The sequence below is a fragment of the Protopterus annectens genome, chromosome 14.part0 (genome assembly GCF_019279795.1).
Source record: "Protopterus annectens isolate FY-2018-M chromosome 14.part0, PAN1.0, whole genome shotgun sequence".
Classification (NCBI taxonomy): domain Eukaryota; kingdom Metazoa; phylum Chordata; order Ceratodontiformes; family Protopteridae; genus Protopterus; species Protopterus annectens.
In genome coordinates, this window is record NC_056748.1 from 577890981 (window position 1) to 577918954 (window position 27974).

Below are 27974 nucleotides of genomic sequence, written 5' to 3' on the forward strand. Positions count from 1 at the left end.
TATCCTAGTGGGTTTTCAAAGCACAGCAAAAAATTGGAACCTGTCCCTGGCACTGTGAAATCACTCTTCATTGCCATATAGCTTTGCACAAGGGCATAATCATCCTTCCACCTTACAAAAAAAAAAGCTGTCAAAGTGGAATCTTGATGTTGATCAGCTGCCTTAAAGGAGGAAGACATAATAAATAAAAAAGTGAAGTTCAGATACATTCCCTCTGTATAATCACAATAAACAAAGTATGCTGCCTGAGGAAATATTCACAGCTTTCTGTTGCTGACACAACTCTGTGCTAATGAACCCATATATGTTAACGTAGTTTCTTCAGTTAAATTGATTCATGAATTTTGAAGAGAACGTTATCTAATGAATTTCTTTGAATAGAAAGCAATTAAAAGGACAGATCACTCTGATTAACCCCAAAGTCACCCTACAGCCACACATGGTATACAGTTTTAAATGATTTCATAAAAATATAGAGCAGATTTGCTGTCTTTTTGCCCTGTACTAATCCAAGTAAATTAATGAACAAAAAGTTAATTTCGTTGATGACCTTGTTCTTGCACCACCTGGATTATGCTGATTTGCAGTTTGCTTAATGTCATAATATTGAATACTAAACATGCTTTTTCAAATGAAGTGATTGTCTTTCCTTCAGTTGTATAGCACTTGTTACATATTACCAGCATAATGAACAGAAAAGGCATTCCTTAAAAAAGCAGAACTTGTGCAACACCTTGATGCCTAATGCAGAATAAGTTTGGTCATTTCATTAACTGGGTTATTGTAACAAAAGTTTACGGACAGCAAATATAAAACAATGGTCATGGCCATGTTTGGACCTAAGGATCTATAGCTTCATTAAGGTTAAGTGCAGAAAAATGACAGTGAATAAATAGTGACACTTGTCTGCAGTACCTGACTGTACTTTGTTATGCATACTTTGGCTACTGATACTTTAAAAGTATAACTGTAAGGTGAGTACCGCTCTGTATCATCTTCAAAATGTAATTTTTGTTGTATTTTGGAAAGGGATATAAATTTAAGGACCATTGTAATAGCCAGGCAAGCAAAGGTGCAGTCTGTCTCACCATTAACTCAGGTTTCATTATCATCCCAGGCGTCAGAGAACCTCGGTGGGCACTGGGGTGGGGATTGAATCAAACAGCTGGAGTACACCTCTCCTGCTGCAAAGGCATACTTCAGTACTTTTTCTTCTTGGCAGCTTTCATGTGGAGGCTAGAGGTGACGCTTGAGGTAAACTGAAGGGTATAATGGTAGCAGTGCTAGCAGCGAGTCACATGTTGGAAACCTTTACATGCGTCTCATAATGATGTCATCATACTTCATGAATCTGTCAGGAAAACATAAGTAGGTAGTTAACAAAAAAAAACATTAATTACTGCTGAGTGACTACATTCTGGTTTCAGTTCTTCCAAGTAAGGAATGAATAAAGACATCACCTTCTGTTGAAGGGCAGAACCACAACAGTGAAAGATAAGGTGCTAATTAAAAAAAATAACAGTACACTGATGACTGTGAGCTGTACTGAGAAAGCTCATATGCATTTAAGTGTAGTAAGGAGTTGGAGAGATGATCATTACCACAGAGCTGCGGATGGTGAATTATGAGCCAGTCTGGGGTTCAACATTGAGAATATCTGGCAGGTGGCACAGAGGGCTAAGGTTGTGGGCTGTGTTTCCTGTATAGAGGAGTAGCTAGGCCATTTGGAGCCCAGGACAAGACCCTTGTTTGCTATGAATATGAGCAATGAGCATGTAATGTGGGGATAAGGCCATATAAAAAGAAAAAAAAACAATGGATGCCTGCCTAAATGTCTCATTTGGCTCTTACCCCATTATATGGGGAGTGAAGAGAGGATGTGATGGTCAGCATGCAGCAAGGGCAAAAGCTTAAAAAAAATCCTGTGTTTCTGAAGGCTTTGCCCATTATCTGCATTCTGATGCCATATTCTGCAACACTTCTTTAATCACTGTAGTAGTAGAAGGTCGCGCTGCAGATTCTTAAAAAATAAAATTCTCCACCTGAGACACCTCAGAGAGATATGATACTTTGAAAGCTAAGCACGTTATAAGATTCCAGTCTTCTTTTTTATTCTTTAAGCCAAGGGATAAGATGATGGTAGACAATTCCTTCACATCCATTCTTCTTTCTAGCCTTTGCATGAGTCATTAAACCAACGGATAAGGTGATGATAGCTCTCTCATGGGATGTAAAAAAATCCTGTGGCCACATAATGAAAAAGTAGGGAATTTTTGACCTGGTCAGATTTCCCCGTAGTCAGTATGAATACCGTCTCGAGTCTCTACGGGATACAGGCCATAGACCTAGTGATACTTGCCATTCAACAAAAACGTAAGTAAAATAAAATAAACAAACAAATACAATTCATCACCACTTTAGTATAATGATTAGTGACAGACACTCTGCTTTGCAGCCTTGTAAAAAATCATATTCTGCATTACAACCAGCTTGAAAGCTAAGCACCCAATAAAGCATAGATCAAAAATTAGGAGAACATCATATTTTATGTCATTTTAGCCCTTTAAACATGTTACACATTGTCGGGGTGTGAGTATATTGCCTCAGATAAAACCCTTTGTGAATGGATCCACAGACCCTAAACAAGTGTCACTAAATGTCACTCCCAAACAAACTGGTACATAATTGTTGATGGCACTTCTACACCCACACCCACACAGAAGAGGAGACATATAAAACAACACTGCTACTATGTCCAACACAAATCTTGTGGCTGTTGCCATTACATAACCCTGCCTGCCCTGACCTGACCTGCTGGTTTCTGTACAGTGCTTAAGGTAGTGTTCTGACTCCTGACTTCAGGCTGTAAAAGATGTCAGCAATCATGATACAATTTATTATAGCTTTTTATTTTTATGATACATCTTGCCTAATTTTCTTATTCTATTTTAAACTTTTTTTGGTAGTTTGATTTTATGTGTCAAGGTCAAGCTGCATTGCACCTTTCTTTTGTTTTACTGATTTGGATGTCAAATAATTTGAAAAAATGGCAATGACATGATATTTCCTCTAACATTCAGTTGTGGTAGCCACTTCCTGCACATTCAAAACATAATAAAACATTACATGTCTGCAGTGTCAGTCCGACACCTCTCAACTATCCCTGATTTTTCAGGGACATTGCCAATTTTGACTCAAATTTCAACATTGTCCCTCTTAGTCTATCCTAGCAAAACTGGTGACTTTTGTCTAACAGGTGATGAATTACACTTAATAATGACAATAATTAGAGAGTTATATATTTCTTTTACTTCAAAAAATGTATACCAGTTCCTTTCACATTCTCTTATTCTGTCAGTGCCTCAGGTTAATAGTATTAATAATTTAAAATTAGTATTTCAGATTAGTCCTTGATTCTGCTGAAATTTGTCCCTGATTGGTTGAGAATTAATGGAGCCTGTCTACAGCAAAAGCATGAGGTTAACTGCACAAACACATTACAAGAGCAATATGTTTTTTCCTTGTATTTACAACAGATTTAAGTGTATTTGTTAAATCAGTGAGTACAGAAATAAAATGCTAATGTTCACCAAAAGAGCAGATTGCATCTTTAGAAAAAGACTTGACTAGTCTATGACTGCCTTTACACAGTTCCACAAGTGCCAGTCACCTGCTATATCTCGGGGCAGTCCAAGTTCTCAACCTATGCAGTGGTTACTCGTTATTTTCATATAACACATATACTCACACCCGTACATCTATGACACTTTTAACTAGGGAATTACAAACAGGAAACTGCAAGGCAAAATGAAAGAAAAAGCATACAGTAAACAATTCCATGTTGCTGCACAAGTTTTCTGTGTGCACTTTTACTGTACATGCCAGCTTGTCTAGAACGGTATCCACATTAGCAGCATGGCTTTTAAGGAAAGGAATTAGCACATTTTACAGTCTTTCTACATTTACAGTGCTGCTGTCATGTCTTGATTCAAAATACACATTAAAGTATTTTAAAAGCATTGTGTTTCATAATACATCACTTGATCCCCCTAGTCTATTATACCAACAGACACAAACAATATACAAATCACAAAACATTTTACATTGCAGCATTGCCATTTGCCAGTGCCACTAGTATATTTTTTGTACTTACTAATCGTTGTTTTTCTGCTCTCCCTACTCCAGCAATCTCCTCTAAAACTGCCTTCAGGGCAGGCCCCAGAGAGTAAAGCCAGCTGTGGGAAGAAAAGCACACCAACATTGATTCAATCACGTAATCGAGTCAGTAATGAAGCCATCCAAGTCTTTCTTACCCTTTTCATAAATTACAGTGGATATAAAAAGTGTACACACCCCTGTTAAAATGCCAGGTTTTTGTGATATTAAAAAACCGAGACCACAATAAATCATTTCAAAACTTTTCTCACCTTTAATGTGACCTATAACCTGTACAGTTCAATTGAAAAACAAACAAATCTGTTAGGGGAAAAATATAAAAAATAAAAAAATGTAATAAGCTGGTTGCATAAGTGTGCACATCCTTAAACTAATACTTTGTTGAAGCACCTTTTGATTTAATTACAGCATTCAGTCTTCTTGGGTACACACCTGACATCAATTAAAGAGACTCTGATTAACCCCAAATAAAGTTCAGCCGTCTTAGTAGGATTTTCCTGGCATTTACTCAGTTGCCTGCTATAGCAAAAGCCATGGTTCGCAGAGAGCTTACAGAGCATCAAAGGGATCTCATTGTTGAAAGTTCTCAGTCAGGAGAAGGGTACAAAAAAATTTCCACAGCATTGGATATATCATGGAACACAGTGAAGACAGTCATCAAAAAGTGGAGAAAATATGGGACAACAGTGGTGTTGCACCAAACTGGATGTCCCTCCAAAACTGATGAAAAGACAAGACGAATACTGGTCAGGGAGGATGCCAAGAGACCTACAGCAACACTGAAGGAGCTGCAGGAATTTCTGGCAAGTACTGGTTGTGTACTACATGTGACAACAATCTCCCATATTCTCCATATGTCTGGACTATGGGGTAGGGTTGCAAGATGGAAGCTTTTTCTTACACAGAAAAACACCCAGGCCCGGCTAAAATTTGCAAAACATTACATCAAGTCTCCCAAAAAGCATGTGGGAAAATTTATTATGGTCTGATGAGACCAAGGTTGAACTTTTTGGCCACAATTCCAAATGGTACATGTGGCGCAAAAACAACACTTCACCAAAAAGAACACCATCCCCACGGTGAAGCATGGTGTTGGCAGTATCATGCTTTGGGGTTGCTTTTCTTCAGCTGTAACTGGGGCTTTAGTCAAGGTGGAGGGAATTATAAACAGTTCCAAATACCAGTTACTTTTGGCCCAAAACCTTCAGGCATCTGCTAGAAAGCTGAAGATGAAGAGGAATTTCACCTTCCAACATGACAATGACCCAAGCATATATCCAAATCAACAAAAGAATGGCTTCACCAGAAGAAAATTAAAGTTTTGGAATGGCCCAGCCAGAGCCCAGACCTCACATCCAATAGAAAATCTGTGGGGTGCACAAGAGAAGCCTTCGCAATCTGACAGACTTGGAGCACTTTTGCAAGGAAGAGTGGGCAAATATTGCCAAGTCAAGATGTGCCATGCTGATAGACTCCTACCCAAGAAGACTGAATGCTGTAATTAAATCAAAAGGTGCTTCAACAAAGTATTAGTTTAAGGGTGTGCACACTTATGCAACCAGCTTATTGTACGTTTTTTATTTTTTTCCCCTAACAGATTTGTTTTTCAATTGAATTGTACAGGTTATAGGTCACATTAATGGTGGGAAAGGTTTTGAAATTATTTATTGTGGTCTCATTTTTTTTTATATCACAAAAACCTGACATTTTAACAGGGGTGTGCATACTTTTTATATCCACTGTATGCACCAACAGCAAGCAATTTATTCAAATAAAACATTGAAATCCCTCGGCTCACTGTGGCACCAAAGATGTAGTCCTGTGCAACTAATCACAAGTTTTGGGGGATGTGCTGAAGAAGTGAGAACAGGAGGCACATTGGAGTGTCTTGGATGTTCATTTAGAGCTATGCTGCTACACACATTGCAGTTCTAGTGTCTCCCATAGAGGGAAGTTATATGTATGTATATATTTCTATAAACATTTTGATTTTTTTTTTCACAAATTGCACCCTGGAAACGACAGCACCCAGGATGATTTTCCCCTTTTCCCAACCCTTTCTAAGCTACTGTTTCAGTGGTATGGGGTTTGATTCCTTCCTCCCTTATTTGCCTGCTGTGTGAACTTCAGCAGTTCACTTAACCAGATATTGCTCTTGGTTTTCTCCTAAAAGGGACTGCGCATCCAGTGGGCCTACCTGGTTAACAAATAGGAGTAACGCCTCTGGTGTTAAGGAGATTGTGGCATTTTTAAAGATTAATTGATTCTGCAGTACCCACTTCCATCCAGTTTGAGGATGCACAGGGGCTGTAGTCTATGCCAACATTAAGTAGGCGCAAAGCAGGGAGAGTTATGTTCGTTCATAAATCACCACTGTAGTAGCCTAATCTCAGTGGTTTATAGCTTGCCTAGGATATATTTGTTTTCTCATCCCATTTTGATCTTGCAGCTACTTCTATGTGAAATCTTGTTGCAACAAAAAAATTAGTTATTACAAATCCCTGTCCTGATAAGGATGGGGAAGCTTTTAACAGATTTAGGAAGAGAGTTTATCCTTCTGCCACATTAGCATTTAGAATTCTGAATTATCAGACTTGCATGTTAAAGTATCTTTTGACTTCTTTTGACATTGGGAGGAACACTATTGCCAGTTTTCCCACTTCAGAAGGTAAGTCCTCTTTGAATTCTTTAATTGTTTGTATTCCCCAGGTAACTAAACATTCTTTAGTGTTGTTATGACTGCGTGGACTGTATGTCAGGGCAGCAGCTTCTGCTTCTGTTATGATAAGGTTTGCTTAAGTGCATGCACAGAAGTTTTCTGAAGATGTTTAGTCTGAAATTTTAAATTTTCCTTTGGATAAGGATGTTTTATTTGGTCCTTCTGCTGCTTAGGTACTGAAACAGTTTAATGAAGAACAGAAGTTGACTAAGGTGGTTACTCATTTTTAGCCTTTCTCTAAGTTTGCTAAAACCTTTTTTTTCAAAAAACAAAATAATACATCTAAACAGACTTAAACCTGTCCCAGAGCATGGCTGTTTACTTTCCCGTTCTGTATCAAATAGTTTCAGACATATTTGTTCTAAGAGATGTTAAGGAGGGTTACAATTTGCAGTGGGAAAGCCTCCCTCCTTTCCAAGGGATCTCCTCATCCTCCAAATCAGACTTCCCTGTTTCCCTCAGTCACTAACTATATGCTTTCTCAATGAGTCATAGAACCAGCTTTCCCTTATCAGAAGGGAAAAGGTTTTCATTCTGGAATTTTTCTGCCAGTGAAGGATCCCTCTTGGAGACCAGTTCTACACATTTACCTTTTCAACTTGTGTAAGTTCCAGACTTCACAAAGTGCTGTCCCTAGAAACCTTGTTACTTTTCATTCCATTTGTGAGTTTTTTGGGGGGTAACTCTATACTTTAAAAATGCTTATAATCGCATTCCTATTGTCATAGATTTCACAAGTTTGCTAAGGTATTTTTTCTGTTCTCTGTATTTCCATTTGGGTTATCTACCATGCCAAAGGTGTTCACAAAGTGTCTAGCTCTTTTGATAGCCCATTGCAAGGTATTCACATTGTTCCTTATTTAAATGACTTATATTTGCAGAGTCTTTCTCAGAGAGTCATTAGTCCATTACATGGGTAAGAAATCTCCTTCTCCATCTAGGTTTCCAGGTCAATATTTAAACTCCTCCTTGATGACTTCTCAGTCTACTATTCCTAGAATGAGTTCTGGATACATTCATGCAGACTAAATTCCCACTTGAAGAAAAGTAGACAAATATCTGCAATTGTTGCCAAGCTTCTCCATTCAGTTTCAGACTTCTGCAAGAAAATAACTCAGGATTCTAGGGTTCATGGCTTCTGTGATTCTCATGATTACATATGCAAGATTACATAAGAGAAAAAAAAATCAGTGTTTCCTGTAAACAGTATGGTCCCAGTATATTCACGCTTTGTATTTTACTTATGATGGGCGTTATGAAAAGAGATTTACTTTGTTGGAGAGATCAGATATCTTTTGAATTCAGGTCTTCCCTTTTCTCTGACTACCATTTCAAAATCTGTAATAACTGATGCATCAGACTTTGCATGGGGAGCTGTGCCAATGGGGGGGTAAATGTCTAAGGTCCATGGAATAAACAAAACAGGCCAAAGCACATCAATGTCAAAGAGAGGATATCTGTTGTTCGTGCTTTCAATTATCTGTGTCATCTTTGTTCTCCATGGATACAATACCACAGTGATGTGGTGCAAAACCAAACAGAGCAGTAAGAGATCATATCCCTGTGCAGGCTGGTTATGGTAACCTGGAATGTAACAGTTCACTACTGTTTAACCCTCCAAGCTTCTTGTTTTCTGTCACAGCAAAATCTTCTGGCCCTCTAGCTGAGTAGGACCAAGATACACCCTCATGCACAGGAACTGAATGAGGGAGTCATCCAGGAATTGATCCAGTTGTGGGGAATTTCTCAAACAGATCTGTTTACCGGCTTTCAAAACATACATTGAAAGAAATTATGCTAAAGGATTCCTTGCGAAAGAGGGCCTGGAAAGCAGATGCTTTTTATTTCTCTTGGATGGGAATGTTCCTGTATGCTTTTCAACCCTTTCCACTGATATAAAGCATCAGTCTGAAGATTCAGAAGAACTCTCCAAGAATCATTGTGGTGACTTCATTCTGGCTCAAGCAACAGCAGATGTTCTTCATGTTTCACTGTTGCAGTCATCACATTTGGGTTATCTGCTTGCAGTAGCCCTCCGTCGGCCTGATTATCAAAGTCTTGGGTACTGCATTGGTCGCTGTCTCATCTTCCATGACGTCAGGTAGTCAGGGGGTATAAAGCATGCAGCCGACGCCATTACATCAGTCTTTCTTGCTGTGCAGTGCCGAAGCAGAAGCAGTTAGCAAGTGCCGGTCGGCCGACTCCTGAAATTTTCTTTTTTGAGTTTCAGAACCAAAGTCTTCAACTAAAGCTAAGTACCTCATTGGGGAAACTTTTTCTTGCTCTAAACCGATGTCAGTAAAAGTCAGTAACTGTATTTCTTCTGGAAAGCAAATACCTCATAAAGATTTTCATTCGTACTGTATTCCTTGCCTAGGCCCTGACCACAACGTACCTCGCTGTCGGTTTTGTGCCTTATTTAAACAACTATTTGTCGTCGGTATATTTACACTTCTAAATATTTTGGTACACAGTTCAATTACCCAGATATGGCTTCGGTAAGCCACCCAACTACCGACATTCTGAAAAAATGCAAAGATAAAGACAGAGACAGGCCACCTAGATGCAAAGCTGCCAACGACGCTTCTCCTAAGCTAGTCGCCAGTTTGGTGGTACTCAGTGAGGTGCTTTCGCAGCCCCTGATACCCGCTACTTCAGATTTGCAGGCCCCTACTGAGACCTATTTGGAGTCCGGTATGCCGCGAGATGCTTCAACTGTGGAACCTGCGAATGTCTCTACCTTGGATGGGTCCGGAGCCGCTGTGCAGGCACTGGCTTCTGAGGGTGTATTCAGGCCTACTGACTTGCATATTAAACTGACACCATCTTCTTCTTCAAGGCCTAAAACTCGATCCATGCCTAGAAAACCGACGCCCAGATCGCATGGTCAGGCCTCTATGCCTAAAAAACAAATGATAAGAATGGCTGAAGACCTTATTACTTTAATCAGGGGAAGCCAAGCTTCCCCCTCTAAGAGACCTAGGACTGAATTTGCTTATGATTCTTCTGATCAGGATTCTGAAATTTCTGTTTCCTCTGATGACCAGGATTTACCCTTATCTACCTATGAGGATTCTGATGCAGAGGACTTTATTCCCTCTACTTCCCCTCCAGAGGATTTCTCTTTTGGTGAAACCTTGCATACTCTTAGGGAGCATTTTCACTGGGAAAGCCTGGATTACTCTGATTCTAAAAAGATGCTTAGGGATTTCTTACTCCTGCCTCAACACAAGCCTTTAGCTATCCCCCCTGGACATTGTTGATGATGCCTTTTCGGAATCTAGCTTGGCCCCAGAATCCTTAACTCCTGCTCCCAGAAAACCAGATAGATATTACATGGTCCCTGACTCTCACGAGTTCCTCTTTAAAAATCCTACTGCGGATCCTGAGACCATTTCACAGGGACCCAAGGGCATTAAGGCGACTACTGCCAAAAATCCTACCCCCTCTGATAGAGATTCCAGGGCGCTGGATAGATGGGGTAAGAAAGTATACACTTTTGCAACCTTGGCCATTAGGGCCTTAAACTGCCAGTTTCATATGTTATAGTATCAGCAGTATATCACTGGCTTGCTTAAACAGAAATTATGTCGATTCCTGACTGTGCTGAAAATAAGGATTTACAGGATTTAATGCATTCTGCTAAACAAGTTGGAAAACATACTTTGCAATGTGGTTTTGATTCACTAGAGGCATCTTGCAGGGCTGCTGTCACTGGGTCTGTACTTAGAAGGCATGCTTGGCTTAAGGAGCAATCTTTGCCAGATCATGTTAAAGCTAAATTGCTAGATGCTCCCTTAAACCAGGACCGCCTGTTTGACAACAAAGCAGAAGAAGTACTTAAAAAGATGGAGGAAAAAGCTAAATCTATGCAAACTGTTAAAGATTTCCTGCAAGTACAGCCTCCAAGATTTAGTAGGCATTGGCCCTCTAAGAATTGGTCCTTCCCTGCCTCTTCCAGGCCTTCTCAGTCCAAATCCAAAACCAGCAGAACACCCAGGCTTCAGTCCCAAGGTATGCACAGGACTAAGCAGTGGGGGGCTCCCACTTCCAAAGCAGGGAGTAGTAAGACTCCCCCCTATGGTAAACTGTCTCAATGACTTAACTTTATGACTTCCAAGCCCTTCTCAACTGACTGCTTCTTTAGGGGGAAAGATTGCTCTGCAGACAAAAAACTGGGAACACATTACCCAGGACAAATGGGTTTTAAATATGGTTTCCCAAGGATACAGATTTCACTTCCACACTTTACCAACACCAAACGGTTAGCCATATCTACCCCCAAATCAGTGGGCAGAGGCTCAAAAGCAAGTTCTCTCTCTTAAGTATAAGGGCTATTCAGACTGTCCCAGAAGAGGAAAGGGGACAAGGTTTCTACTCAAGGCTTTTACTGGTGCCCAGAAAAGACAACTCCTGGCATTCTGTCCTGGATCTCTCTACCCTAAACACTTTTTTAGTGATCCCAAAATTCAAGATGCTAACTCTTCACCAGTTGCTTCCTATGCTAGGCAAGGAAGCCTGGTTGGCAACACATGATTTAAAGGAAGCCTACCTGCACATCCCAATCAGGGAATCTTGCAGAAGATACCTACGCTTCAAAGCAGACTACATGCACTATCAGTTCTCTGCACTGCCCTTTGGCTTATCTACTGTGCCTAGGGTATTCACAAAGTGCCTAGCTCCAGTCATTGCATTTTGCAGGCAAAGAAATATTCAAATATACCCATACCTGGACAATTGTCTAATTCAGGCAGAAAGCCAGGACATACTTTTGAATTATCTAGCATTTGTACAAAAGGTGCTAACTTCTCTGGGGTACACCATAAACGAAAAGAAATCACATCTTGTACCCTGCCAACAAATTGTATTCTGGGGAGGAAGCTTGAACACAGCTTCCCAGATGGCTTTCCTCACGCCAGAGAAACAATTTCATTTGACAGCTTACTTCAAACTAATGGCCACAAAGACCCTGCTGTCTGCAAAACAAATATTGTAAGCCTTGGGGTTCATGGCCTCCTGCATTCTCCTAATTCCATATGCAAGACTGCATATGAGGAAACTACGATAGTATTTCAAAAGCCTATGGTGTCAACATTCTCAGGATCTAGAAGCAATGATTCCTATCATACCTTGCCTATAGTAAGAGTTCCTTTGGTGAGCAGAGGCTTGCCACCAAAACGAGGGACTGTCATTCATTCTATCCCCTGCTGCCCAAACCCTAACAACAGATGCATCAGACTAATCGTGGGCTGACTTGGCAGGGAAGTGCATTCAGGGCAAATGGAACCCAAGTCAAATTCACCTGCATATCAATCAAAAAGAAATGTTAGCTGTACAGAATGCTCTGACAGCCTTCAAGGACCACATTCTTCCAGGACAATTAATGGTAAAGACGGACAACACCACTGCTATGTGGTACATAAACAAGCAGGGGGGAACCCACTCATACCTTCTGTGCAGACTAGCCATGGCTCTGTGGAACACAGCCTTGAGCGACCAAGTGCACCTACAGGCTCAATTCCTGCCAGGAAAGCTAAATACACTGGCAGACAAACTAAGCAGAAATCTCATGGACCCACCACGAATGGAAACTGGAACCAAGACATTCAACATGTTGATAAACAAATGGGGGAGCCCAGATATAGACCTGTTTGCCTCCCCCCAGAACTACCAATTGGACAAATTCTGCACAAGGACTCCCCACAAACAAGCTTGGAAAGTGAATGCTCTGTCCTTCACCGGGAAACATCTATCAGTTTATGCCTTTCCTCCTCTGCCTCTCCTTTCCAAGGAATTAATAAAGATCAAACAGGAAAAACCAAGGATGATACTGATTGCACCAGACTGGCCACGCCAACACTGGTACCCCCTGTTGCGCAGTGTGTCACTGCTGGCACCATGGCACCTGCCTCAGATCCCTACCCTGCTGTCCCAGCAGGAGGGCCAGATTCTGCATCCTCAGCTTCAAACCCTGAACCCGGCAGCCTGGCTAATTACCTGATCTCTCCGTTACCATCCCTCAGTAAGCAAGTGTTGGATGTCATTCTGGAGGCAAGGAAGCCTAGTACTAGAAAATCTTATGCTGAAAAATGGAAAAGATTCTGTTCCTGGAACCAAACTCAGGGGATGGGCACAGCAGCGCCCAATTTACCTCAGATTCTTCAATACTTAACTGAGATGCTTCACAAGGGCCTTTCCTTTTCCTCCGTCAAAATTCATGCCTCAGCCATTTCAGCTCATTACAACACAGAACCACCCCACTTCTCTCATCCACTGCTCAAGTAGTTCCTCAGAGGGGCCAAAAACTTAAGACCACCCAGGAAAGCCCCTACTCCAGCCTGGGACCTTAAGTTTGTATTGCAAAAACTCACTCTACCTCCTTTTGAGCCAGCTGCAAGTGCAGAGTTGCAATTCCTTTCTTGGAAAACAGCCTTCCTTTTAGCTATCTCTTCAGCAAGAAGGGTGTCTGAATTATAGGCCCTTATGGCAGTGAAGCCTTTCATCATTAGGGTGTCCTTCATGCCCAAGGTAGTATCCAGTGTGGCTCTTAATCAGTCCATTAATTTGCCAACCTCCTTTTCTAATCCACAGAACAAAGGGGAACGTATACTGCACTCCTTAGATGTGCACAGACAACTTAGATTTTACTTGGACAGGACTAAACCTCTCAGGAAATTGGAACAGCTGCTGGTGCATTTGCTGCAGGGGTAGAGGAGAAGGCCATTTCAAAGCAAAGCATTTCTAAATGGATAGGCCATTGCATTCATTTCTGCTATAAGCACCATGGCAAACCTGTCCCACATGGGATAAGATCACATTCAACCAGAGCTGCATCTACCTTTACAGCCTTTCTCAGAGGTGTCCCTACCAGGGACATCCTAGAAGCTGCTACCTGGAGTTCTGTACATACTTTCACCAAGCATTACCATTTGCCAATTTTCTCTAAATCCAGAGCTGGCTTTGCCACTGCAGTCTCGCAGGGCCTTATAGCTGGTCCTAATGCTATCTAATTTCCTCTTCCCATCCTTAGCTTTGGGAATCTACCCAAATGTGATGACTGCAGCAGTGAAACACGAAGAACATAGTACAGTTGTGTACACTTACCATAAATGTAGATGTTTGAGTGTATTCACTGTTGCAGTCCTGGTTACCCTCCCTCCAGCCCCCTGACTTCTTTTGGCTATACCTCTCTTCCTTTTTACTAGGATTAAAGCTTTTTGGTTTATTTGCTTTTTTGTTGGAGGTGTAACCTTGTATATATATTTAATTGCTTCCCATTGGGGGGCACCTGACATCTGGGGCAAGAAAAACTGATGTAATGACATTGGCTGGATGCTTTACACCCCTAACTACCTGACGTCATGGAAGATGAGACAGCAACCGATGCAGGACCCAAGACTTTGATAATCAGGCCGATTGAGGGCTACTGCAAGTAGATAACCCAAATGTGATGACTGCAACAGTGAATACACTCAAACATCTACATTTATGGTAAGTGTACACAACTATACTTGTTCCCTTCTTATGGAATTGGCCAAGAACAATTACCACAAGCTATCAGTAATGGATCTACTCACACAAGACAGTGGCTGTTTGATACATCCCAACCTCAAACTACTACAAGCGACCACATGGATGACTCAATTTTAATACCTTTTAGGCACCTTTTTTTCTGAGAATGTGCAGCAGGTATTAAAGGAGACAAAGAAAAACCTGCTGCTTGGAAATCTAAAATTGGTAAATGGAAAAGATTTTCTAGTTGGTCTCACACTAAGAACCAGGACTCATTCAGGTTTCTGTACCACTAGTTTTGCAATATTTATATGAGTTGTTTATCCATTGACCTTTCACACTCCTCTATCAAAGTTCATCTCTCGGCCATTTCAGCATGTTTTAACTATGGATCCTAATATTTCATCACAGTCTTAGGTCAGACTTTTCTTGAAAGAGGTTTTTCATATGTTTTTACCTCAAAACATGTGGCACCTATGTAGGATCTTGGAAGAATTAACCTTGGCTCCTTTTGAACCAGCTCTTCTAACTGATTTACAGTCCATTACTTGAAAAACAGTGCTATTGATTGCTCTGACATCAGCAAGAGGAGTATCTGAGCTGCAAGCTTTTATGGTAAGTCAACCATATTTAGTATTCTGTTAATAAAGAATTGTCTTTGAGAACAGGTCCCCCATTTATGCCTAAAGTACTTTCAGAGTTTTTACAGTAAGCCTACAACTCCCTCTCCCTGCCTTCTTTCTAGAACCTAAAGAACATGGAGGAGGATTCTTCATACTGTGAACATGCATAGGCAACTTTGGTATTATCTTGACAAAACTAAACATTTTAAAAAGTTGAACAGCTATTTATTTTCTATGAAGGTAAGAAAAAATGGGCAAACTGTGGCAAAGCAGACTATTTCCAGATAGTTGTTCCTTGCTGTTTCTTTTTGTTAGTCCCATCATAAGAAGAAACTTCCAGGTTGGATCAAGGCTCATTCTACAAGGGCCTTGATTTCTTTATGGCTTTCTGGAAAGTGGTAGACGCTAGAAGCATTCTAAAGGCAGCTTCCCTGTCCTCTTTACATATCTTTATAAAACACTACAGACTAGATTCCTTTTTCCATGTTTAGAACAAGATTTGCTAGGATCATGTTTAAAACAAGCTTTCCTAGGGCCATTTTTCAGAGGCTCCTGTAATCTAATTTTTCCTTCTCCCAATCTGTGTAAGCTCTGGTATTTTACCCATATAGCTCAGGCTACTGCAGCATTGATGTATGAGTAAGCATAGTACAGTTGTGTAAGTAAGCTTACCGTAACAGTAGATATTCATTTAAATCACTGCTGCAGTAGCTGCTCCCTCCCTCCATCCCCCTTTTTTGTCTATGTTTATGTTAGGGTAAGGATTTCTGTAGCTTTATCTGTCAACCATGGCCTACCTTTTACAGTTGGCAAAAAGTCCTGAACCATTTGAGATCTGGGCTGCTGGTTTTCTCCACTTGGAGCTCATACATCCACCAGCCTGGGTGCAGTTGGAGGGAGCCCCAAGGCTTTGGAAGATTAGCTAGCTCTTATATCCTAGGCAGGATCCCTGATGACTAGATGGGAAACCACAGATTCGTCCCAAGGGTTCCACCTGGGTCCCTCATTGACAGGGGTGAAAGGTGCTGACTGAGACTTCTTTTTGGGGATAAACTCTTGGCTAGGCTTGTAAGGGCCTCAGGGCTATTAGCCTAATAACCTCCTATGATCCCATATAGCTAAGGGAACTGTAGCAGTAATTTAATCAAAATATCTGTGGTAAGTTTACTTACACAACTATATTTTATATGGGATGCTGACTCATTGAGCCATATGCATATCAGCATGCAAATTGGAGGATCAGTAGCTCATCTGCTGCATGTCTTTGGGATGTGGGAAGAAACTGGAACATCCTGCAAAAGCCCGCACACCATAGCCAGCGCTGTAGTAACTGATTACTTTGAGCATCATAATACTTGTATTATCAACTGCAATAAAAAATATTTCCTCACACTGTGAGTCCTGGAATGTTAAAGATAGATTTATGTACAGATGCAGCAACCATCTTAAAATATGTTATGAAAATTAATCATTAAAATCATAGTAATGGCTACAAAATGATTGCCACTGTCATGGTTAGAATACAAGGCTGCATAATGTGTATTAAACTATGAATGCTGTTACAACTGCAGGGTCAGAACTTTATTAGCTGTGTGCATGTATATGGAGATATTAATACTTAACTAACATTAAAGCTTGACTAAGTACGTTAGACCGTTCATAAGCTAATTTGTAGTTTTTGCATTGTAAAATATTTTTTTATATATAATTTGTCAGAAGTTTAATAGCCAATAAATAGCATAAAATGTTTAAAAAAATACCATAATAGTGGCCATTTGAACCGTAGTCAGTATGACAGGACTTTTTTGTTTCACTTTTTCAGCTACATTCACCAGCCAAGTGTTATGGACCCTTCTTAAGAATGTGAAATTTGGAGAGAGAGTCTCTTACAAATATTTAGCTGACCTAGCAGGCAATTCTAAAGCAGCGAGAGCAGTGGGAGGAGCAATGAGAAGCAATCCTGTAAGTTATGTCTGCTTTTAACATATTTTTATCCAGAAAGTAAGGTTTATATTGTGAAAGTTGTACAGACACTCAGACAGAATATCATTTTGACAACTTTCTTCTACTACCAAAGTGAAGAACAGAAGCAGAAAATGTCTGAGTCCTTTTTTTGTTAATGCAGCTCTCCTTTAAGGTACATTAGGTACACATTCTTATTTACATGAACAGAAATACAACTTCAGGTTCACTTGTCTGAAACATTTTTTTCATAACCTAATTTTGTGAAGTTATTTTTTAACAAACATGCTTTTCATTATGCAGAAATGTTGTAGTAAGGTATGCTGTAACTTTTCTCTCTCTAAAACATGTTACAGGTTATTCTGGCAGGTAGAACTGCTCCTGTTTTGATGTATAGAAAATGCTTTATACGTGTGTGTCTTTGTGTGTAGATAGCTGTATTTGTTGAAACTATTATATTAACTTTGTAATAGCACTGAAACAGTACTAGTGAACATGTTTAAGTTAAAATTCTGCAATGTAGTTGTTCGCAAAAAGCTACTGAATTACTAATTTTGTTGTCTACACACAATGTCTGGGTGGTGCAAAATTCCTGTGCTATGCATTCTACAGGTTTTCCTTTGTAGTTAGCTTTCCTCACATAATTCATACAGTGACCTTCAACTTTATGAGAAGGTGGAAAAGGTGCCAGCAGCAGCTGAAAGATACAACAGTTGTTGCTGCAAATTATACCAGTGAATTGGTAAAGGTGGCTCACCTTTTTCCAAGAAAAACTTCAGTTAGCTGCAGTTCAGATTGATTGTGAGGTCTGTGGTCCTCAAAGGGCAGCCACAGAGTTCAATTAACAAGCTCATTAGAATAGTATAAAAGAAAAACAGAGGAACAATAAAGGCTCTTGGGATCTGGAGAATGTTAGGTTGATTAGTGCCAAGGTCATCATAAGTGGCTTTTCCTTTTACATAAGTAAGATGTCATACTTGGTCTCATAACAACAGTGAAGACCTTCTATTAAGGACTTTTTATGCTTGTCTGCATGTATCTTATTGCACTGAAATTTCCCTTCAGCAGTCAGTGACACGACAGAATCTTAATATTAAACTAGTTCAGGATATGTCTGAGGCGTCTAGTTTTTTGCTAAATTTGTATTAATAAAACACATTTATTAAAATAAGTAAGCATTATTTAATTCCATCAGAATGTTACATTGCAAATGTTATTACAAAATTTTGTCAGCCTACCCTTCTGTGATCTTTGTATCTTATGTTTTACCAAATCACTTGATTGTAACAGGTTAAAAATTTGCTCTCTTTTTGAGTTCATGCTTTTGTTGAGGACTTACATGTGTTTTGTATTTTCCTTTTTGGCCAATACAAATATTAGGATTTTGCAAATTATAGTTGTTTGGAGCAACAGAGGAAACACCATATTTTGTGTTATACTGCATTTTGTGTTGTATTTGTTGTGGCTGTGAAAGCTACCATAAACTATGCATGCTTAACATATATTTACAATCAGCATTACCTGTGAGGCATGGGATCCTGGTATGTCCCTACCTCTCCTTCCAATGTGGAAAAGATGCTGAGAGTGTTCTTTTATCTGTTTATAAAACCTAGTTAAAATAAATGTTATAGTCCCGTTTTCTAGTGCATGACTGCCCAGAAGTGTTGTATCTTGATATTACTGCTTGTTAAAGCATATGTACCACAGTATGAGGGAATTCATGAAGATTACCGCGAGGTGGACCTGAGGTGTACAGCTCGGAATGACTTTATTTTAATTTAGAGACAGCCCTAACAAAGTGGTTTAGCACAAATATGTGCAGCAGCATGTTGGGTTGTCTCTGTGGTTTTGCTATATGCTAATAAGGCAATCTGGGGAGAGGAATATGCTAAATTGCCATGCACTCTCTTCCTCCTCCCAGAACTGTCTCAGAGAAGGCATCTACAAACCAAGTGATTCCTTGAATCACTCGGCAATGTACATTATTATGCCCGCTCCTTGCGATTCATGGTAGTAGACATGGCCATAAAGTGGTATTCAACCATTGCAGAAGGGGTTAGTACTGGGGAGCTTAGATGTAAGGTAAGGAGAGGAAATGTGTGTGTGAGTTTATGCAATGGGCTGCATGTGTGAGTGAGTGTGTGTGTATGTATTTGCTTGGAGATAGAGTAAGGGGGTTAGCAGAGGAATAACTGGATATTTTATTGACTGGAGCTGTTCTGTGAGGTTCTTGCAGTTTTACTGGCACTTTAAGCCAGATGCAGACCCCCCCACCAAGTTAGTGAAGTACACTCCCCCTCCTTCCTCCAGTTCTTCAATAAAAGAGCAATAAAAATAAGGTTCACTCTCTTACTCTGGTTTTCCAATCGAGGTACATACTCCTCCCTGTCCAAGCTCTTCATTGGAAGAGCAGAACAAAAAAAAAAAAAAAAAAAGCTTGTGTTTTTAAAACTGTTGCAAGCTGATTGCTTCATGATTGTGCCACCTTCTGTCCAAGGTGTGCAAGTGTGTGTATGTGTGAGAGTATGGATGAATTGCTAACTGTATGAGTGCAGTTAGGTAGGTAGGGGGCTGTGTGTGTGGGCATGCACGTTGTTTGGTGGTTGTTATACCTACACACACACACAGACCCCCCAAACTAAAAGCAGAGTGTACAATAGTGGGTGTGAGGGGAGGCACTAGATGCCAGGGATTACTCTAAAGTTTTGTGCCGTAATGGCGCATAAACACTATGGGGATCAGGAGGTAGGGGAACCATTAGACACCATAGATTACAATACTGTGGGAATTGAGGGGCACTAGACACCAGGGAGTACCCTTGTGCAGCAATGATACGTAAACAGTACAAGAATGGGGACTGGATATCTGGACACCAGTGGCATATAGGATATGACACAAAACTCTAATGCCTGGTAGTAATGTTGTACTGCAACCTTCCATGATGTACTAGGACAGAAAAAGTAGACATCATATCATGGACATTCAGACAGCTCAGTCAGGTATTGTATATGTGGTGTAGGGTGTGTGTGTGTGTGTGTGTGTGTGTGTGTGTGTGTGTGTGTGTGTGTGTGTGTGTGTGTGTGTGTGTGTGTGTGTGTGTGTGCGTGTGCGTGTTTTAGTTTGAATGCGTACTTGTGTGTGTGTGGGAGAGTAACTGAGGGGGGAGGGATGCCTGTAAAACCGTAATATGGCCACCAAAGTTAAACTACTGCAGGAAGTGCTGATTTGCACTTTGTTGTAGTTAACTGAGATTCATAGACATGTAAATTAGACGGTAATGAGGTCTTTCCTCATTGCAGCTAATTATGCTATGAATTGCAAAACACAGCATCATGTTAACAGGTCCTTTTCACAATGTCCCTTAATGTGATGTGATAGCACTTTAATGAACCCTGAGAAAGTATCTGCACCAGTTGTAACTCTATATAATATTATATCTGATGTTGTTCATCTTCATTCCATTCATCACTGATGGGTTCAGTTCAGAGCCCTCGGAACTGAGTCAGCCACATACCAAAGCTCGTGCCAGCCAAAAATTCTAAGATTTTACCCATAACCCCCTTCTCCCTGTTACCTCAGATCTCGTTTGCCATGTTGGCGTAAAGCCGCTTTCAAGCCAGCTCTCAGCTAAGTCAGTTATATTTGTTGGAATATTCAGAATTTTTGATCTTACTGTTCTACCTAAAGAGTTTGTTTTCTTCATAGTGTGTTACCTCTTACCTGTTTTTCGCTAAGTCGTACTTCCCCTTTTTCCTGCCAGTTACCCATGGAGTAGGGTGCTTTTCCAATATTTATTTGGGATGGTGTGGTGGGGGGCACCATGGAGCCCTTTTGCCTAGGGCACCAGTTGACCTAAGGCCGCTCCTGCAGTTACCTGCTGGTAATGTTCGTACCATCGCTGGTACTCTTTACCTGTTTTTCGCTAAGTCGTACTTCCCCTTTTTCCTGTCAGTTACCTGCTGGTAATGTTCGTACCATCGCTGGTACTCTTTATCTCTCTACCCGCTGCGGTATCTCTCCTTTACCATCATTGGTATCTTTTCCTTTTCTCTTTCTCTAACTAACTATAGTTGTGTACCTAGTTATTTTTCTTGTCGTGCTTTGTTGATTTTGTTGATGTTAACATGTCTGATAAAAAGGGTAATTCAGGGTTCAAGCAATGCCTGAAGTGTGGGAGAAAAATGCCTAACAGTGACCTCCATGATGACTGTGTTTATTGTTTGGGTGTGTGTCACCTCTCGATACAACCCCCTTGCTCCTTCTGTGCAGGGTTTAGTTCTTGTACCATGAACGAAAGTAAAAATAAATTGATTTTGAAGGGCCTTCTCAAGTCGCCCTTCTCAGAGGCCCTCTCTGCGTCAGAGGGTTCATCCCCTCCAAAGAAAGAGAAAAAGAGGCCCCACTCCATTCCCTTCTCACCCTCTGGTGAGAAGGAAAGCGACAAAACTGAAGATGCCTAAACTATCTGCACTGGAGCAGAAGTCTTCACCTATGGTACCATCTTCCATGCCTTCTATTTCTCTACCTTCGATGCCGACTCCCTTGGCACTGACAACATCTATGGCACCGAATGTGACCGATACAAAAATATTGACCTCGACACCGATTATGACTCCGAGCCCTTCCACGGCTCCAATAACTCAATCCAACACTGCCACTCCCCTCGAGACGATGGTGCCCATAGACACACAAGCTCGGAGCCGATGCTCCCCGTCTGTGGACCCCTTCTTGGGACAGGTTTACAGTCCCTTCTTAGAGCATCCAGAGTCCCCCTTGGGGATATCCATTAGATCCACCAGGAGCCTCTCCAAACTCGATGTGTTGCTCCTTGTGGACCAGCTGCTGATGGCCAGGGGGATTCCTTCTGACACTAAACCCCATTCCCTTCTAGGACTTGGGTTTTCTGCTTCACAGACTTCCATATTACTCTCCTCCTTCATCCTCCTTGCAGGTTCTGAAGCCCTTGGCATTGACACCTCTCTCGGCACCCTCAGCTTTGGTGCCGATAGTGGACCTCACTTCAGCCTCAGAGTCGACCCTTTGGCCTTCAGTTCTGTTGGAACTGGGTCTCCCTCAGGCCTGGGATTCAGCTGCAGTTTCCTCGGTTCAGAGGTCGGTGCCAGATTTTACTATGGTGTTACCCATGGCTCCGGGAACCCTGTCTGGTACCTATCCAGCTTGAGGCTCCACTCCTGGGGGTGGGCTTAACGCAGTGGGGTATGACCCCAGTTCTGAGGTTGTCCTTCTTGGTTCTGGGCTCCCATCCCTCTTCAGGCAGCTCTGCTTTCCAGGTGATGGAGAGGGCTCTTGCCTCTGTGAGCAAGCCTTCGGCGTTAGAATCCTCATGTCCTCCCCCTGTGCTGCAGCTGTCACAGGCCACCATCCCAGATTGAGCACGGGAGTGGCAGGAGACCCTGTTGCAGAGTTCCCCTTCTTCCAGGTCCTCCCCAGAATCTCCCACTGAGGAAGTTCTTAAGAAGAAATCGTGCAAGAGGAAGCACATGGACTCCCCTGAGAAGTCCCTAACCGAGGATATGGATTACTATGAAGGGGAAGGGTCCCTACGATCACCCCCTGATGAGTCTCCTTCGGAGATATCCTGGAGATCTTGAAACAGAGGGGTGATTGGAAGCCCAAACATCCTTCCTCGGAGTAATCCGTTTTCCTGCCGGCCTTTTGTGCTCCACCATCTACCTTCTGGGTGACCCCGCCTGCAGACGAGTTAGTTCAGCTTGTGATGCAGCACACCTAGAAGAACTCTGACATGGCTGAAGAAATTCCCAAGAGACCAGACAAGATCCTCTGTCCTACTGAAGATCTTCCTCATTGGTCCAAGGGTTTACCGGTGGATGCTATGGTGGTGATGGCAGCCACCAAGAAAGAGCTTGCTGAGGAGAGCCATACTGTTCATCTACCTAACAGGGAGTCCTGAGTGGTGGACAGACTGGGGAAGCGAGTTTTTGCTTCATCGACCTCTGCTATTCAGTCTTTGAACTACCTGGCACTGCAGAGAGACCTTATCTCTGAACTCTCTGGTACTCTGTCAGGAAAGGTATTTGAAGAGGTTAATAACAAGGTAGCCTCTCAGCTAGCAACCATGGAATCAATTTCTAATTCATCCATGAGGTTGATTTCACATGCAACCGAAGGGGCGGCTAGAGCTGTGGGATCAGGCGTAGCTATGAGACATCACGCCTGGATGCGCCTGTGTGACTAGACAGATCCTTTTAAGTCTTCCTTCCTTAACGCTCCAGTGGAAGCGTCTTCCCTATTTGGCCCCAAAGTGAAAGACACATTAGCCAGGTGTGAGCAGGATGGCAGGACCCTGTCTGCAGTTGCTGTAAGTTTCTCCACTCCTCCGCGTCTTTTTTCCAGGAACCAGAGAAGTGGGAAATTGTGGCACAAAAAGTCTCAGGGTTCTTTTTCTGACACATGTAGCAAGTTTACTCCCAGAGGCAGACAGGGCAACTCCTCCGGAAGATGCACCTATAGAGGCAGAGGGGGTCCGTGTAATCAGGGTTCCAGGGATTCCTTCTCTGGACAGCCCTATCAGCCCTCTTGAAGAGCAGCCTGATTGCTTTCCTCTGGAAGCAGTTGGGGGATGCCTTTCTCTGCACCCCACTGCCTGGCTATCTATTATGGATGACTCTTTGGTGCCGAAGATAATATCCAGAGGTTACCTAATCCCCTTTGACTCCTACCCAATACCTACAAAGCGAATCTCAGACGTTCCACCCAGTCTAAGGGAAGAGGCAGCTCTTCAAGTAGAACAGCTGTACTTAAAAAGAGTCATTCAGAAAGTCCCAGCAGACCAGATAGAATCCGGATTCTACTCAAGGTTCTTTTTGGTGCCAAAAAAGACAGGGGACTAGAGACCAATTTTGGACCTCAGCAGTTTAAACAGGTTCGTCAGCCAGAAAAAATTCTGGATGGTCACGGTTCAGTCCATTCTCCTGTTTCTGAAGGAAGGCAATCGGATGTGCTCAATAGACCTTTGAGATGCATATTACCACATCAAAATGGACAAATGCTCCAGAAGGTTCATTCGCTTCCGGCTGGGAGCCAATCATTACCAATTTCATGCCCTGCCCTTCGGATTCTCTACGGCCCCCAGAGTGTTCACCAAATGCATGGCAGCAGTGGCAGCTCACTTGAGACTACAAGGATTCCAGGTGTTTCCATATCTGGATGATTGGCTCCTCATCGCCCCCACCAAGCATCTACTGGTAACAGCCTTGCATTATACCCTCTATCTGGCACATTGCCTGGGAATATCTATAAATTGGGAAACGTCTAATCTAACTCCGACCTAGACCCTGGAGTTTATAGGGGTAATGTTCAATACCCGCTCTTGCTTGATTTCTCTCCCGGATCACAGGCTTCAAAGATTAAGGATACAGTTCCAAGTGATACTCTGCCACAGATTGGTCCCGGCTCGACAGGTACAGTTGCTGGGGTCGATGGCATCATCTATGTCTGTAGTCCCCCTAGCAAGATATCACATAAGACTCCTACAGTGGCTTCTGTTGACCCAATAGTATTCAAACCATTAACCATTTTCTTACCATATTCGTATTACAGATCAGTGCAAACTTAATCTTTCATGGTGGATGAAGCCAGACACAACACTTTGGAGTTGGTCTTTCCATTCCCCTCAGCCCAGCACCATTGTGACCATGGATGCTTCTCTGATAGGGTGGGGGCCATTATCAGGGAATGACTGTCCAAGGCACGTGGTCTGAGCTAAAGGCCAATATACACATAAATGTTCTGGAATTGAGGGCAGTGTTTCAAGTCTCATCAGTGATGAATGGAATGAAGATTAACAACACCAGATAAAGAAGTTATGTCTTACCATAATGTTTCATCTGTGTTGTTGATCTTCATCCATTCATCACGTCCCATCCTCCTTCCCCCTCCTAGAGGCTCCTGGGAAATCTTTGGGTCCATTTCCTGGGCTAAGGTTTTTGCTTGGAGGCAGCCTCTGCTTTACTTGCTAGGGCAAACTCGACCTGAGGTAACAGGGAGAAGGGGATTGTGGGTAAAATCTTAGCTCAAGAGTTTTTGGCTGGCACAAACTTTGATATGAGGCTGACTCAGTTCCAAGGGCTCAGAACCGAACCCATCAGTGATGAATGGATGAAGATCAACAACACAAATGGAACGTTATGGTAAGGCATAAGTTCTTTTTACTATTGGCTGTTTCAATTTCATTGTACAATCTTCCCCAGGTCATGGCTGAAAATGTTCCTTGAACCAGTCCACTTACTCAGCAGAAAATAACAAAGAAATGAATAAATATTGTAGGCATTTTAACAGAAGTGTTGCCCAAACGGTTGTGAGTCTGAATAGTAAATAGTTAGCAAAGACAGCTTCATCTGCCCTCAGCCCAAGTATATTATAGCAATAACCCACGCCTGGGTGTGGGTAATGCTGGATTTACCCACGGTTGGTGTGGTTTGGTCACGAGGACGAAGCCCGAGTGGCCAAACAAAGCCAACCATGGGTAAATCCAGCATTACCCACACCCAGAAGTGGGTTATTGCTAATATACAATGACATTAATTAAGAAAAAAAAATTACCTTTCTTAAATAATGGCATTGTATAATGCCTCCTTGCTGCCCTTCTGCAGCTGTCTGGTATTCTGCGGCAGTTCTGATGCACTGCGCATGCATATGCCTATGCAGTATATCAGAGCTGTGGGCAAAAGCAACGGAGAAAGCAAGATCTCTGTTGCTTTTTACAAACTGTTTCGCTATGTTAAATGGGTTTAACATAGTGAGACAGTTTTGAAAAAAGCAACAGAGAAAGCAAGATCTCCGTTGCTTTTTACAAACTGGCTCGCTATGTTAAAGGAGTTTAACATAGCGAGACAGTGTGAAGCAACGGAGATCTTGCTTTCTCCGTTGATGTAAAAAAAGAGTTATAGTAATGGAAAATGTCCGGGTAACCGGACCTTTTTCCATTACTATAACTCTGGTTTACAACGTGCACACTGACCAATCAGCGTGCACGTTTTTGAATATTAATGGGGGGTCATTGTATAATAAACTATTTTCTACCCAGATACTTTGTAGTTGTTGTAGTTACTAGCAAACTTGGGTAATACAGAATAAAGTGTTGCCACTTTTGCTTCTGAATTTGTGGATTTAACTCAGTTGATCCACTCAGAGAGTGAGAGACTGAAAATCCTGTAGTGATAAACTACATCATTAATGCTAAATCTTGTCCTGTCAGACAGCAGAAGTTCACTGGTGATGCACAGTGTTGGCATCTTAAATGTAAAATATGAGCCAGTAATTTGACTGTACTTCTGTACTTAGCACTACTGCATTGTTAGCTTGTGAAGCTGAAACCGTTGCTTTTCTGCAGGAAGAGAAAAATAGTGCTAGAATGGAATCATATGGTTACTTGATTCCTAGCTTACTAGCAGCAAACAATATGAGCACATTAGCAGTCTGTGCACTGAGCTGTGCTGACTTTTTCACATTAGCTTCTTAGCATACCCATATGATGTGCAGGTAGCATATGCCTGGTGAGGAGGGACTCATGCATCACAACTGACTGTGCAACATGAAAAGAATCAAAGATGAAAACAGAGCTACACCAAACAGTTTAACTAACCTAAAAACTGGTCTGACATCATTGGTCATGTTAGCCTAATATCTTTTAAGAAGAGAGATATTCAGTTATTGGAAAATATTTAGTTAGAAGTTTCTACATATAGCTTTTTTAATGCCTGTTAGAATTGCTAAAATTAGCTCAACTAAAAATGGGTTATGTTGGAGATGTCGAATAACTAAAGCTAATTAGTCCTATATATTTTATGATTGTATTGTTGTTAAAACTTATCGGAGTGATGTTAATAACTTCCTACAGGCATTATTTACAGAGTCCTTTGTTCTATGTAAAGCAATAGTTTTATTAAATGCGAATGAAGGTCCTTATTTGAATAAAATGAACTTGTTCTGTATTTACTGTGGCAATACTGGTGAATGCCAGAAAACGTATTACCAGGAAATGGAACTCTAATGTAGTGCCTACTATGGAGGATTTCTTATCTCTTTTGAAGAAAACAGCATCAATGGAGATCAAAACTAAAGAACTCAGAATTTACCCTAAGCCATTAGTCAACAATTCCTGGAGAAAAGTTCTGTCATTGATTGATAATCTGCAAATGTAATCAGTCTCTCTGATATCTCTGTAACTGAATTTACTAGCTATGCTTCATAAATATTTGGTTTCTTTTAGTTATGTCAGGCCAAATGTAAATATTTTATATAGTTACTTAAATTGATATTAGAAATTCACTGTAAGTGATTTAATAAGATTTTTTTGGAAATAATAAAAATATCTGAGAAAAAAAAGAGAGGTATTCAGTTGGTATGAACTCATTTTCATAGTCGTTCTGATAAGCATACATAGACCAGTGGGTAGAAGCATCAGATGTGTTTTTCTTCTTCTGGGTAGACAGTGTAAGGTGAAAGGGGGTAGGGTTTTTTCCCCTGGCCCCAACTACCATTAGACATTAATAATTGTTTTTAGAAGAATATGTTTTTCTTTAAGCGGTAGAGGAGTCAGAGGAACAATGCATTCCTTATCTCACTGGACCATCAATTAAAAAAAAGGAAAGGAGGAGTCTGGTAAAATGGCATTGGAGAAAGTGGTCATGCTGGCATGCTGCTTCACTCATCTCAACCTAACACCTAGTTTCAGTGTAATTCTCTTGATAATTCAGCTTCTTGTCAGTGTTTGAACACATTTGGATACCTTTGGGCATTTTAATAAAAATGCAATGTGACTAATAAATGTAGAAATTGGCAATGAAATGACATCCAAAATAGTACTGTTTACATTTAAAGTTGCCCTTTTGTATTCCAAGGGAAACATACAACCGGAGGGAATGCTTTACTCACTAGGTGAGCTACAACATGTCCGTAGTTTGAAAAATTATTAAAAATGAGCTATTATCAGTTATTGA

At 41.3% G+C, this 27974-nt stretch overlaps 1 protein-coding gene across 6 annotated transcripts in view; it reads left to right on the forward strand.

Annotated features, from left to right (window-relative positions):
* Positions 1–27974, forward strand: part of MGMT (O-6-methylguanine-DNA methyltransferase) — a 2722240-nt gene that overhangs the window by 2336592 nt on the left and 357674 nt on the right. For all 6 annotated transcript variants that reach the window (XM_044056316.1, XM_044056312.1, XM_044056314.1 and 3 more), the window contains one exon: positions 16853–16992. In XM_044056316.1, the coding sequence (XP_043912251.1) occupies positions 16853–16992 (140 nt within the window). The remainder of the gene's footprint in view (positions 1–16852; positions 16993–27974) is intronic.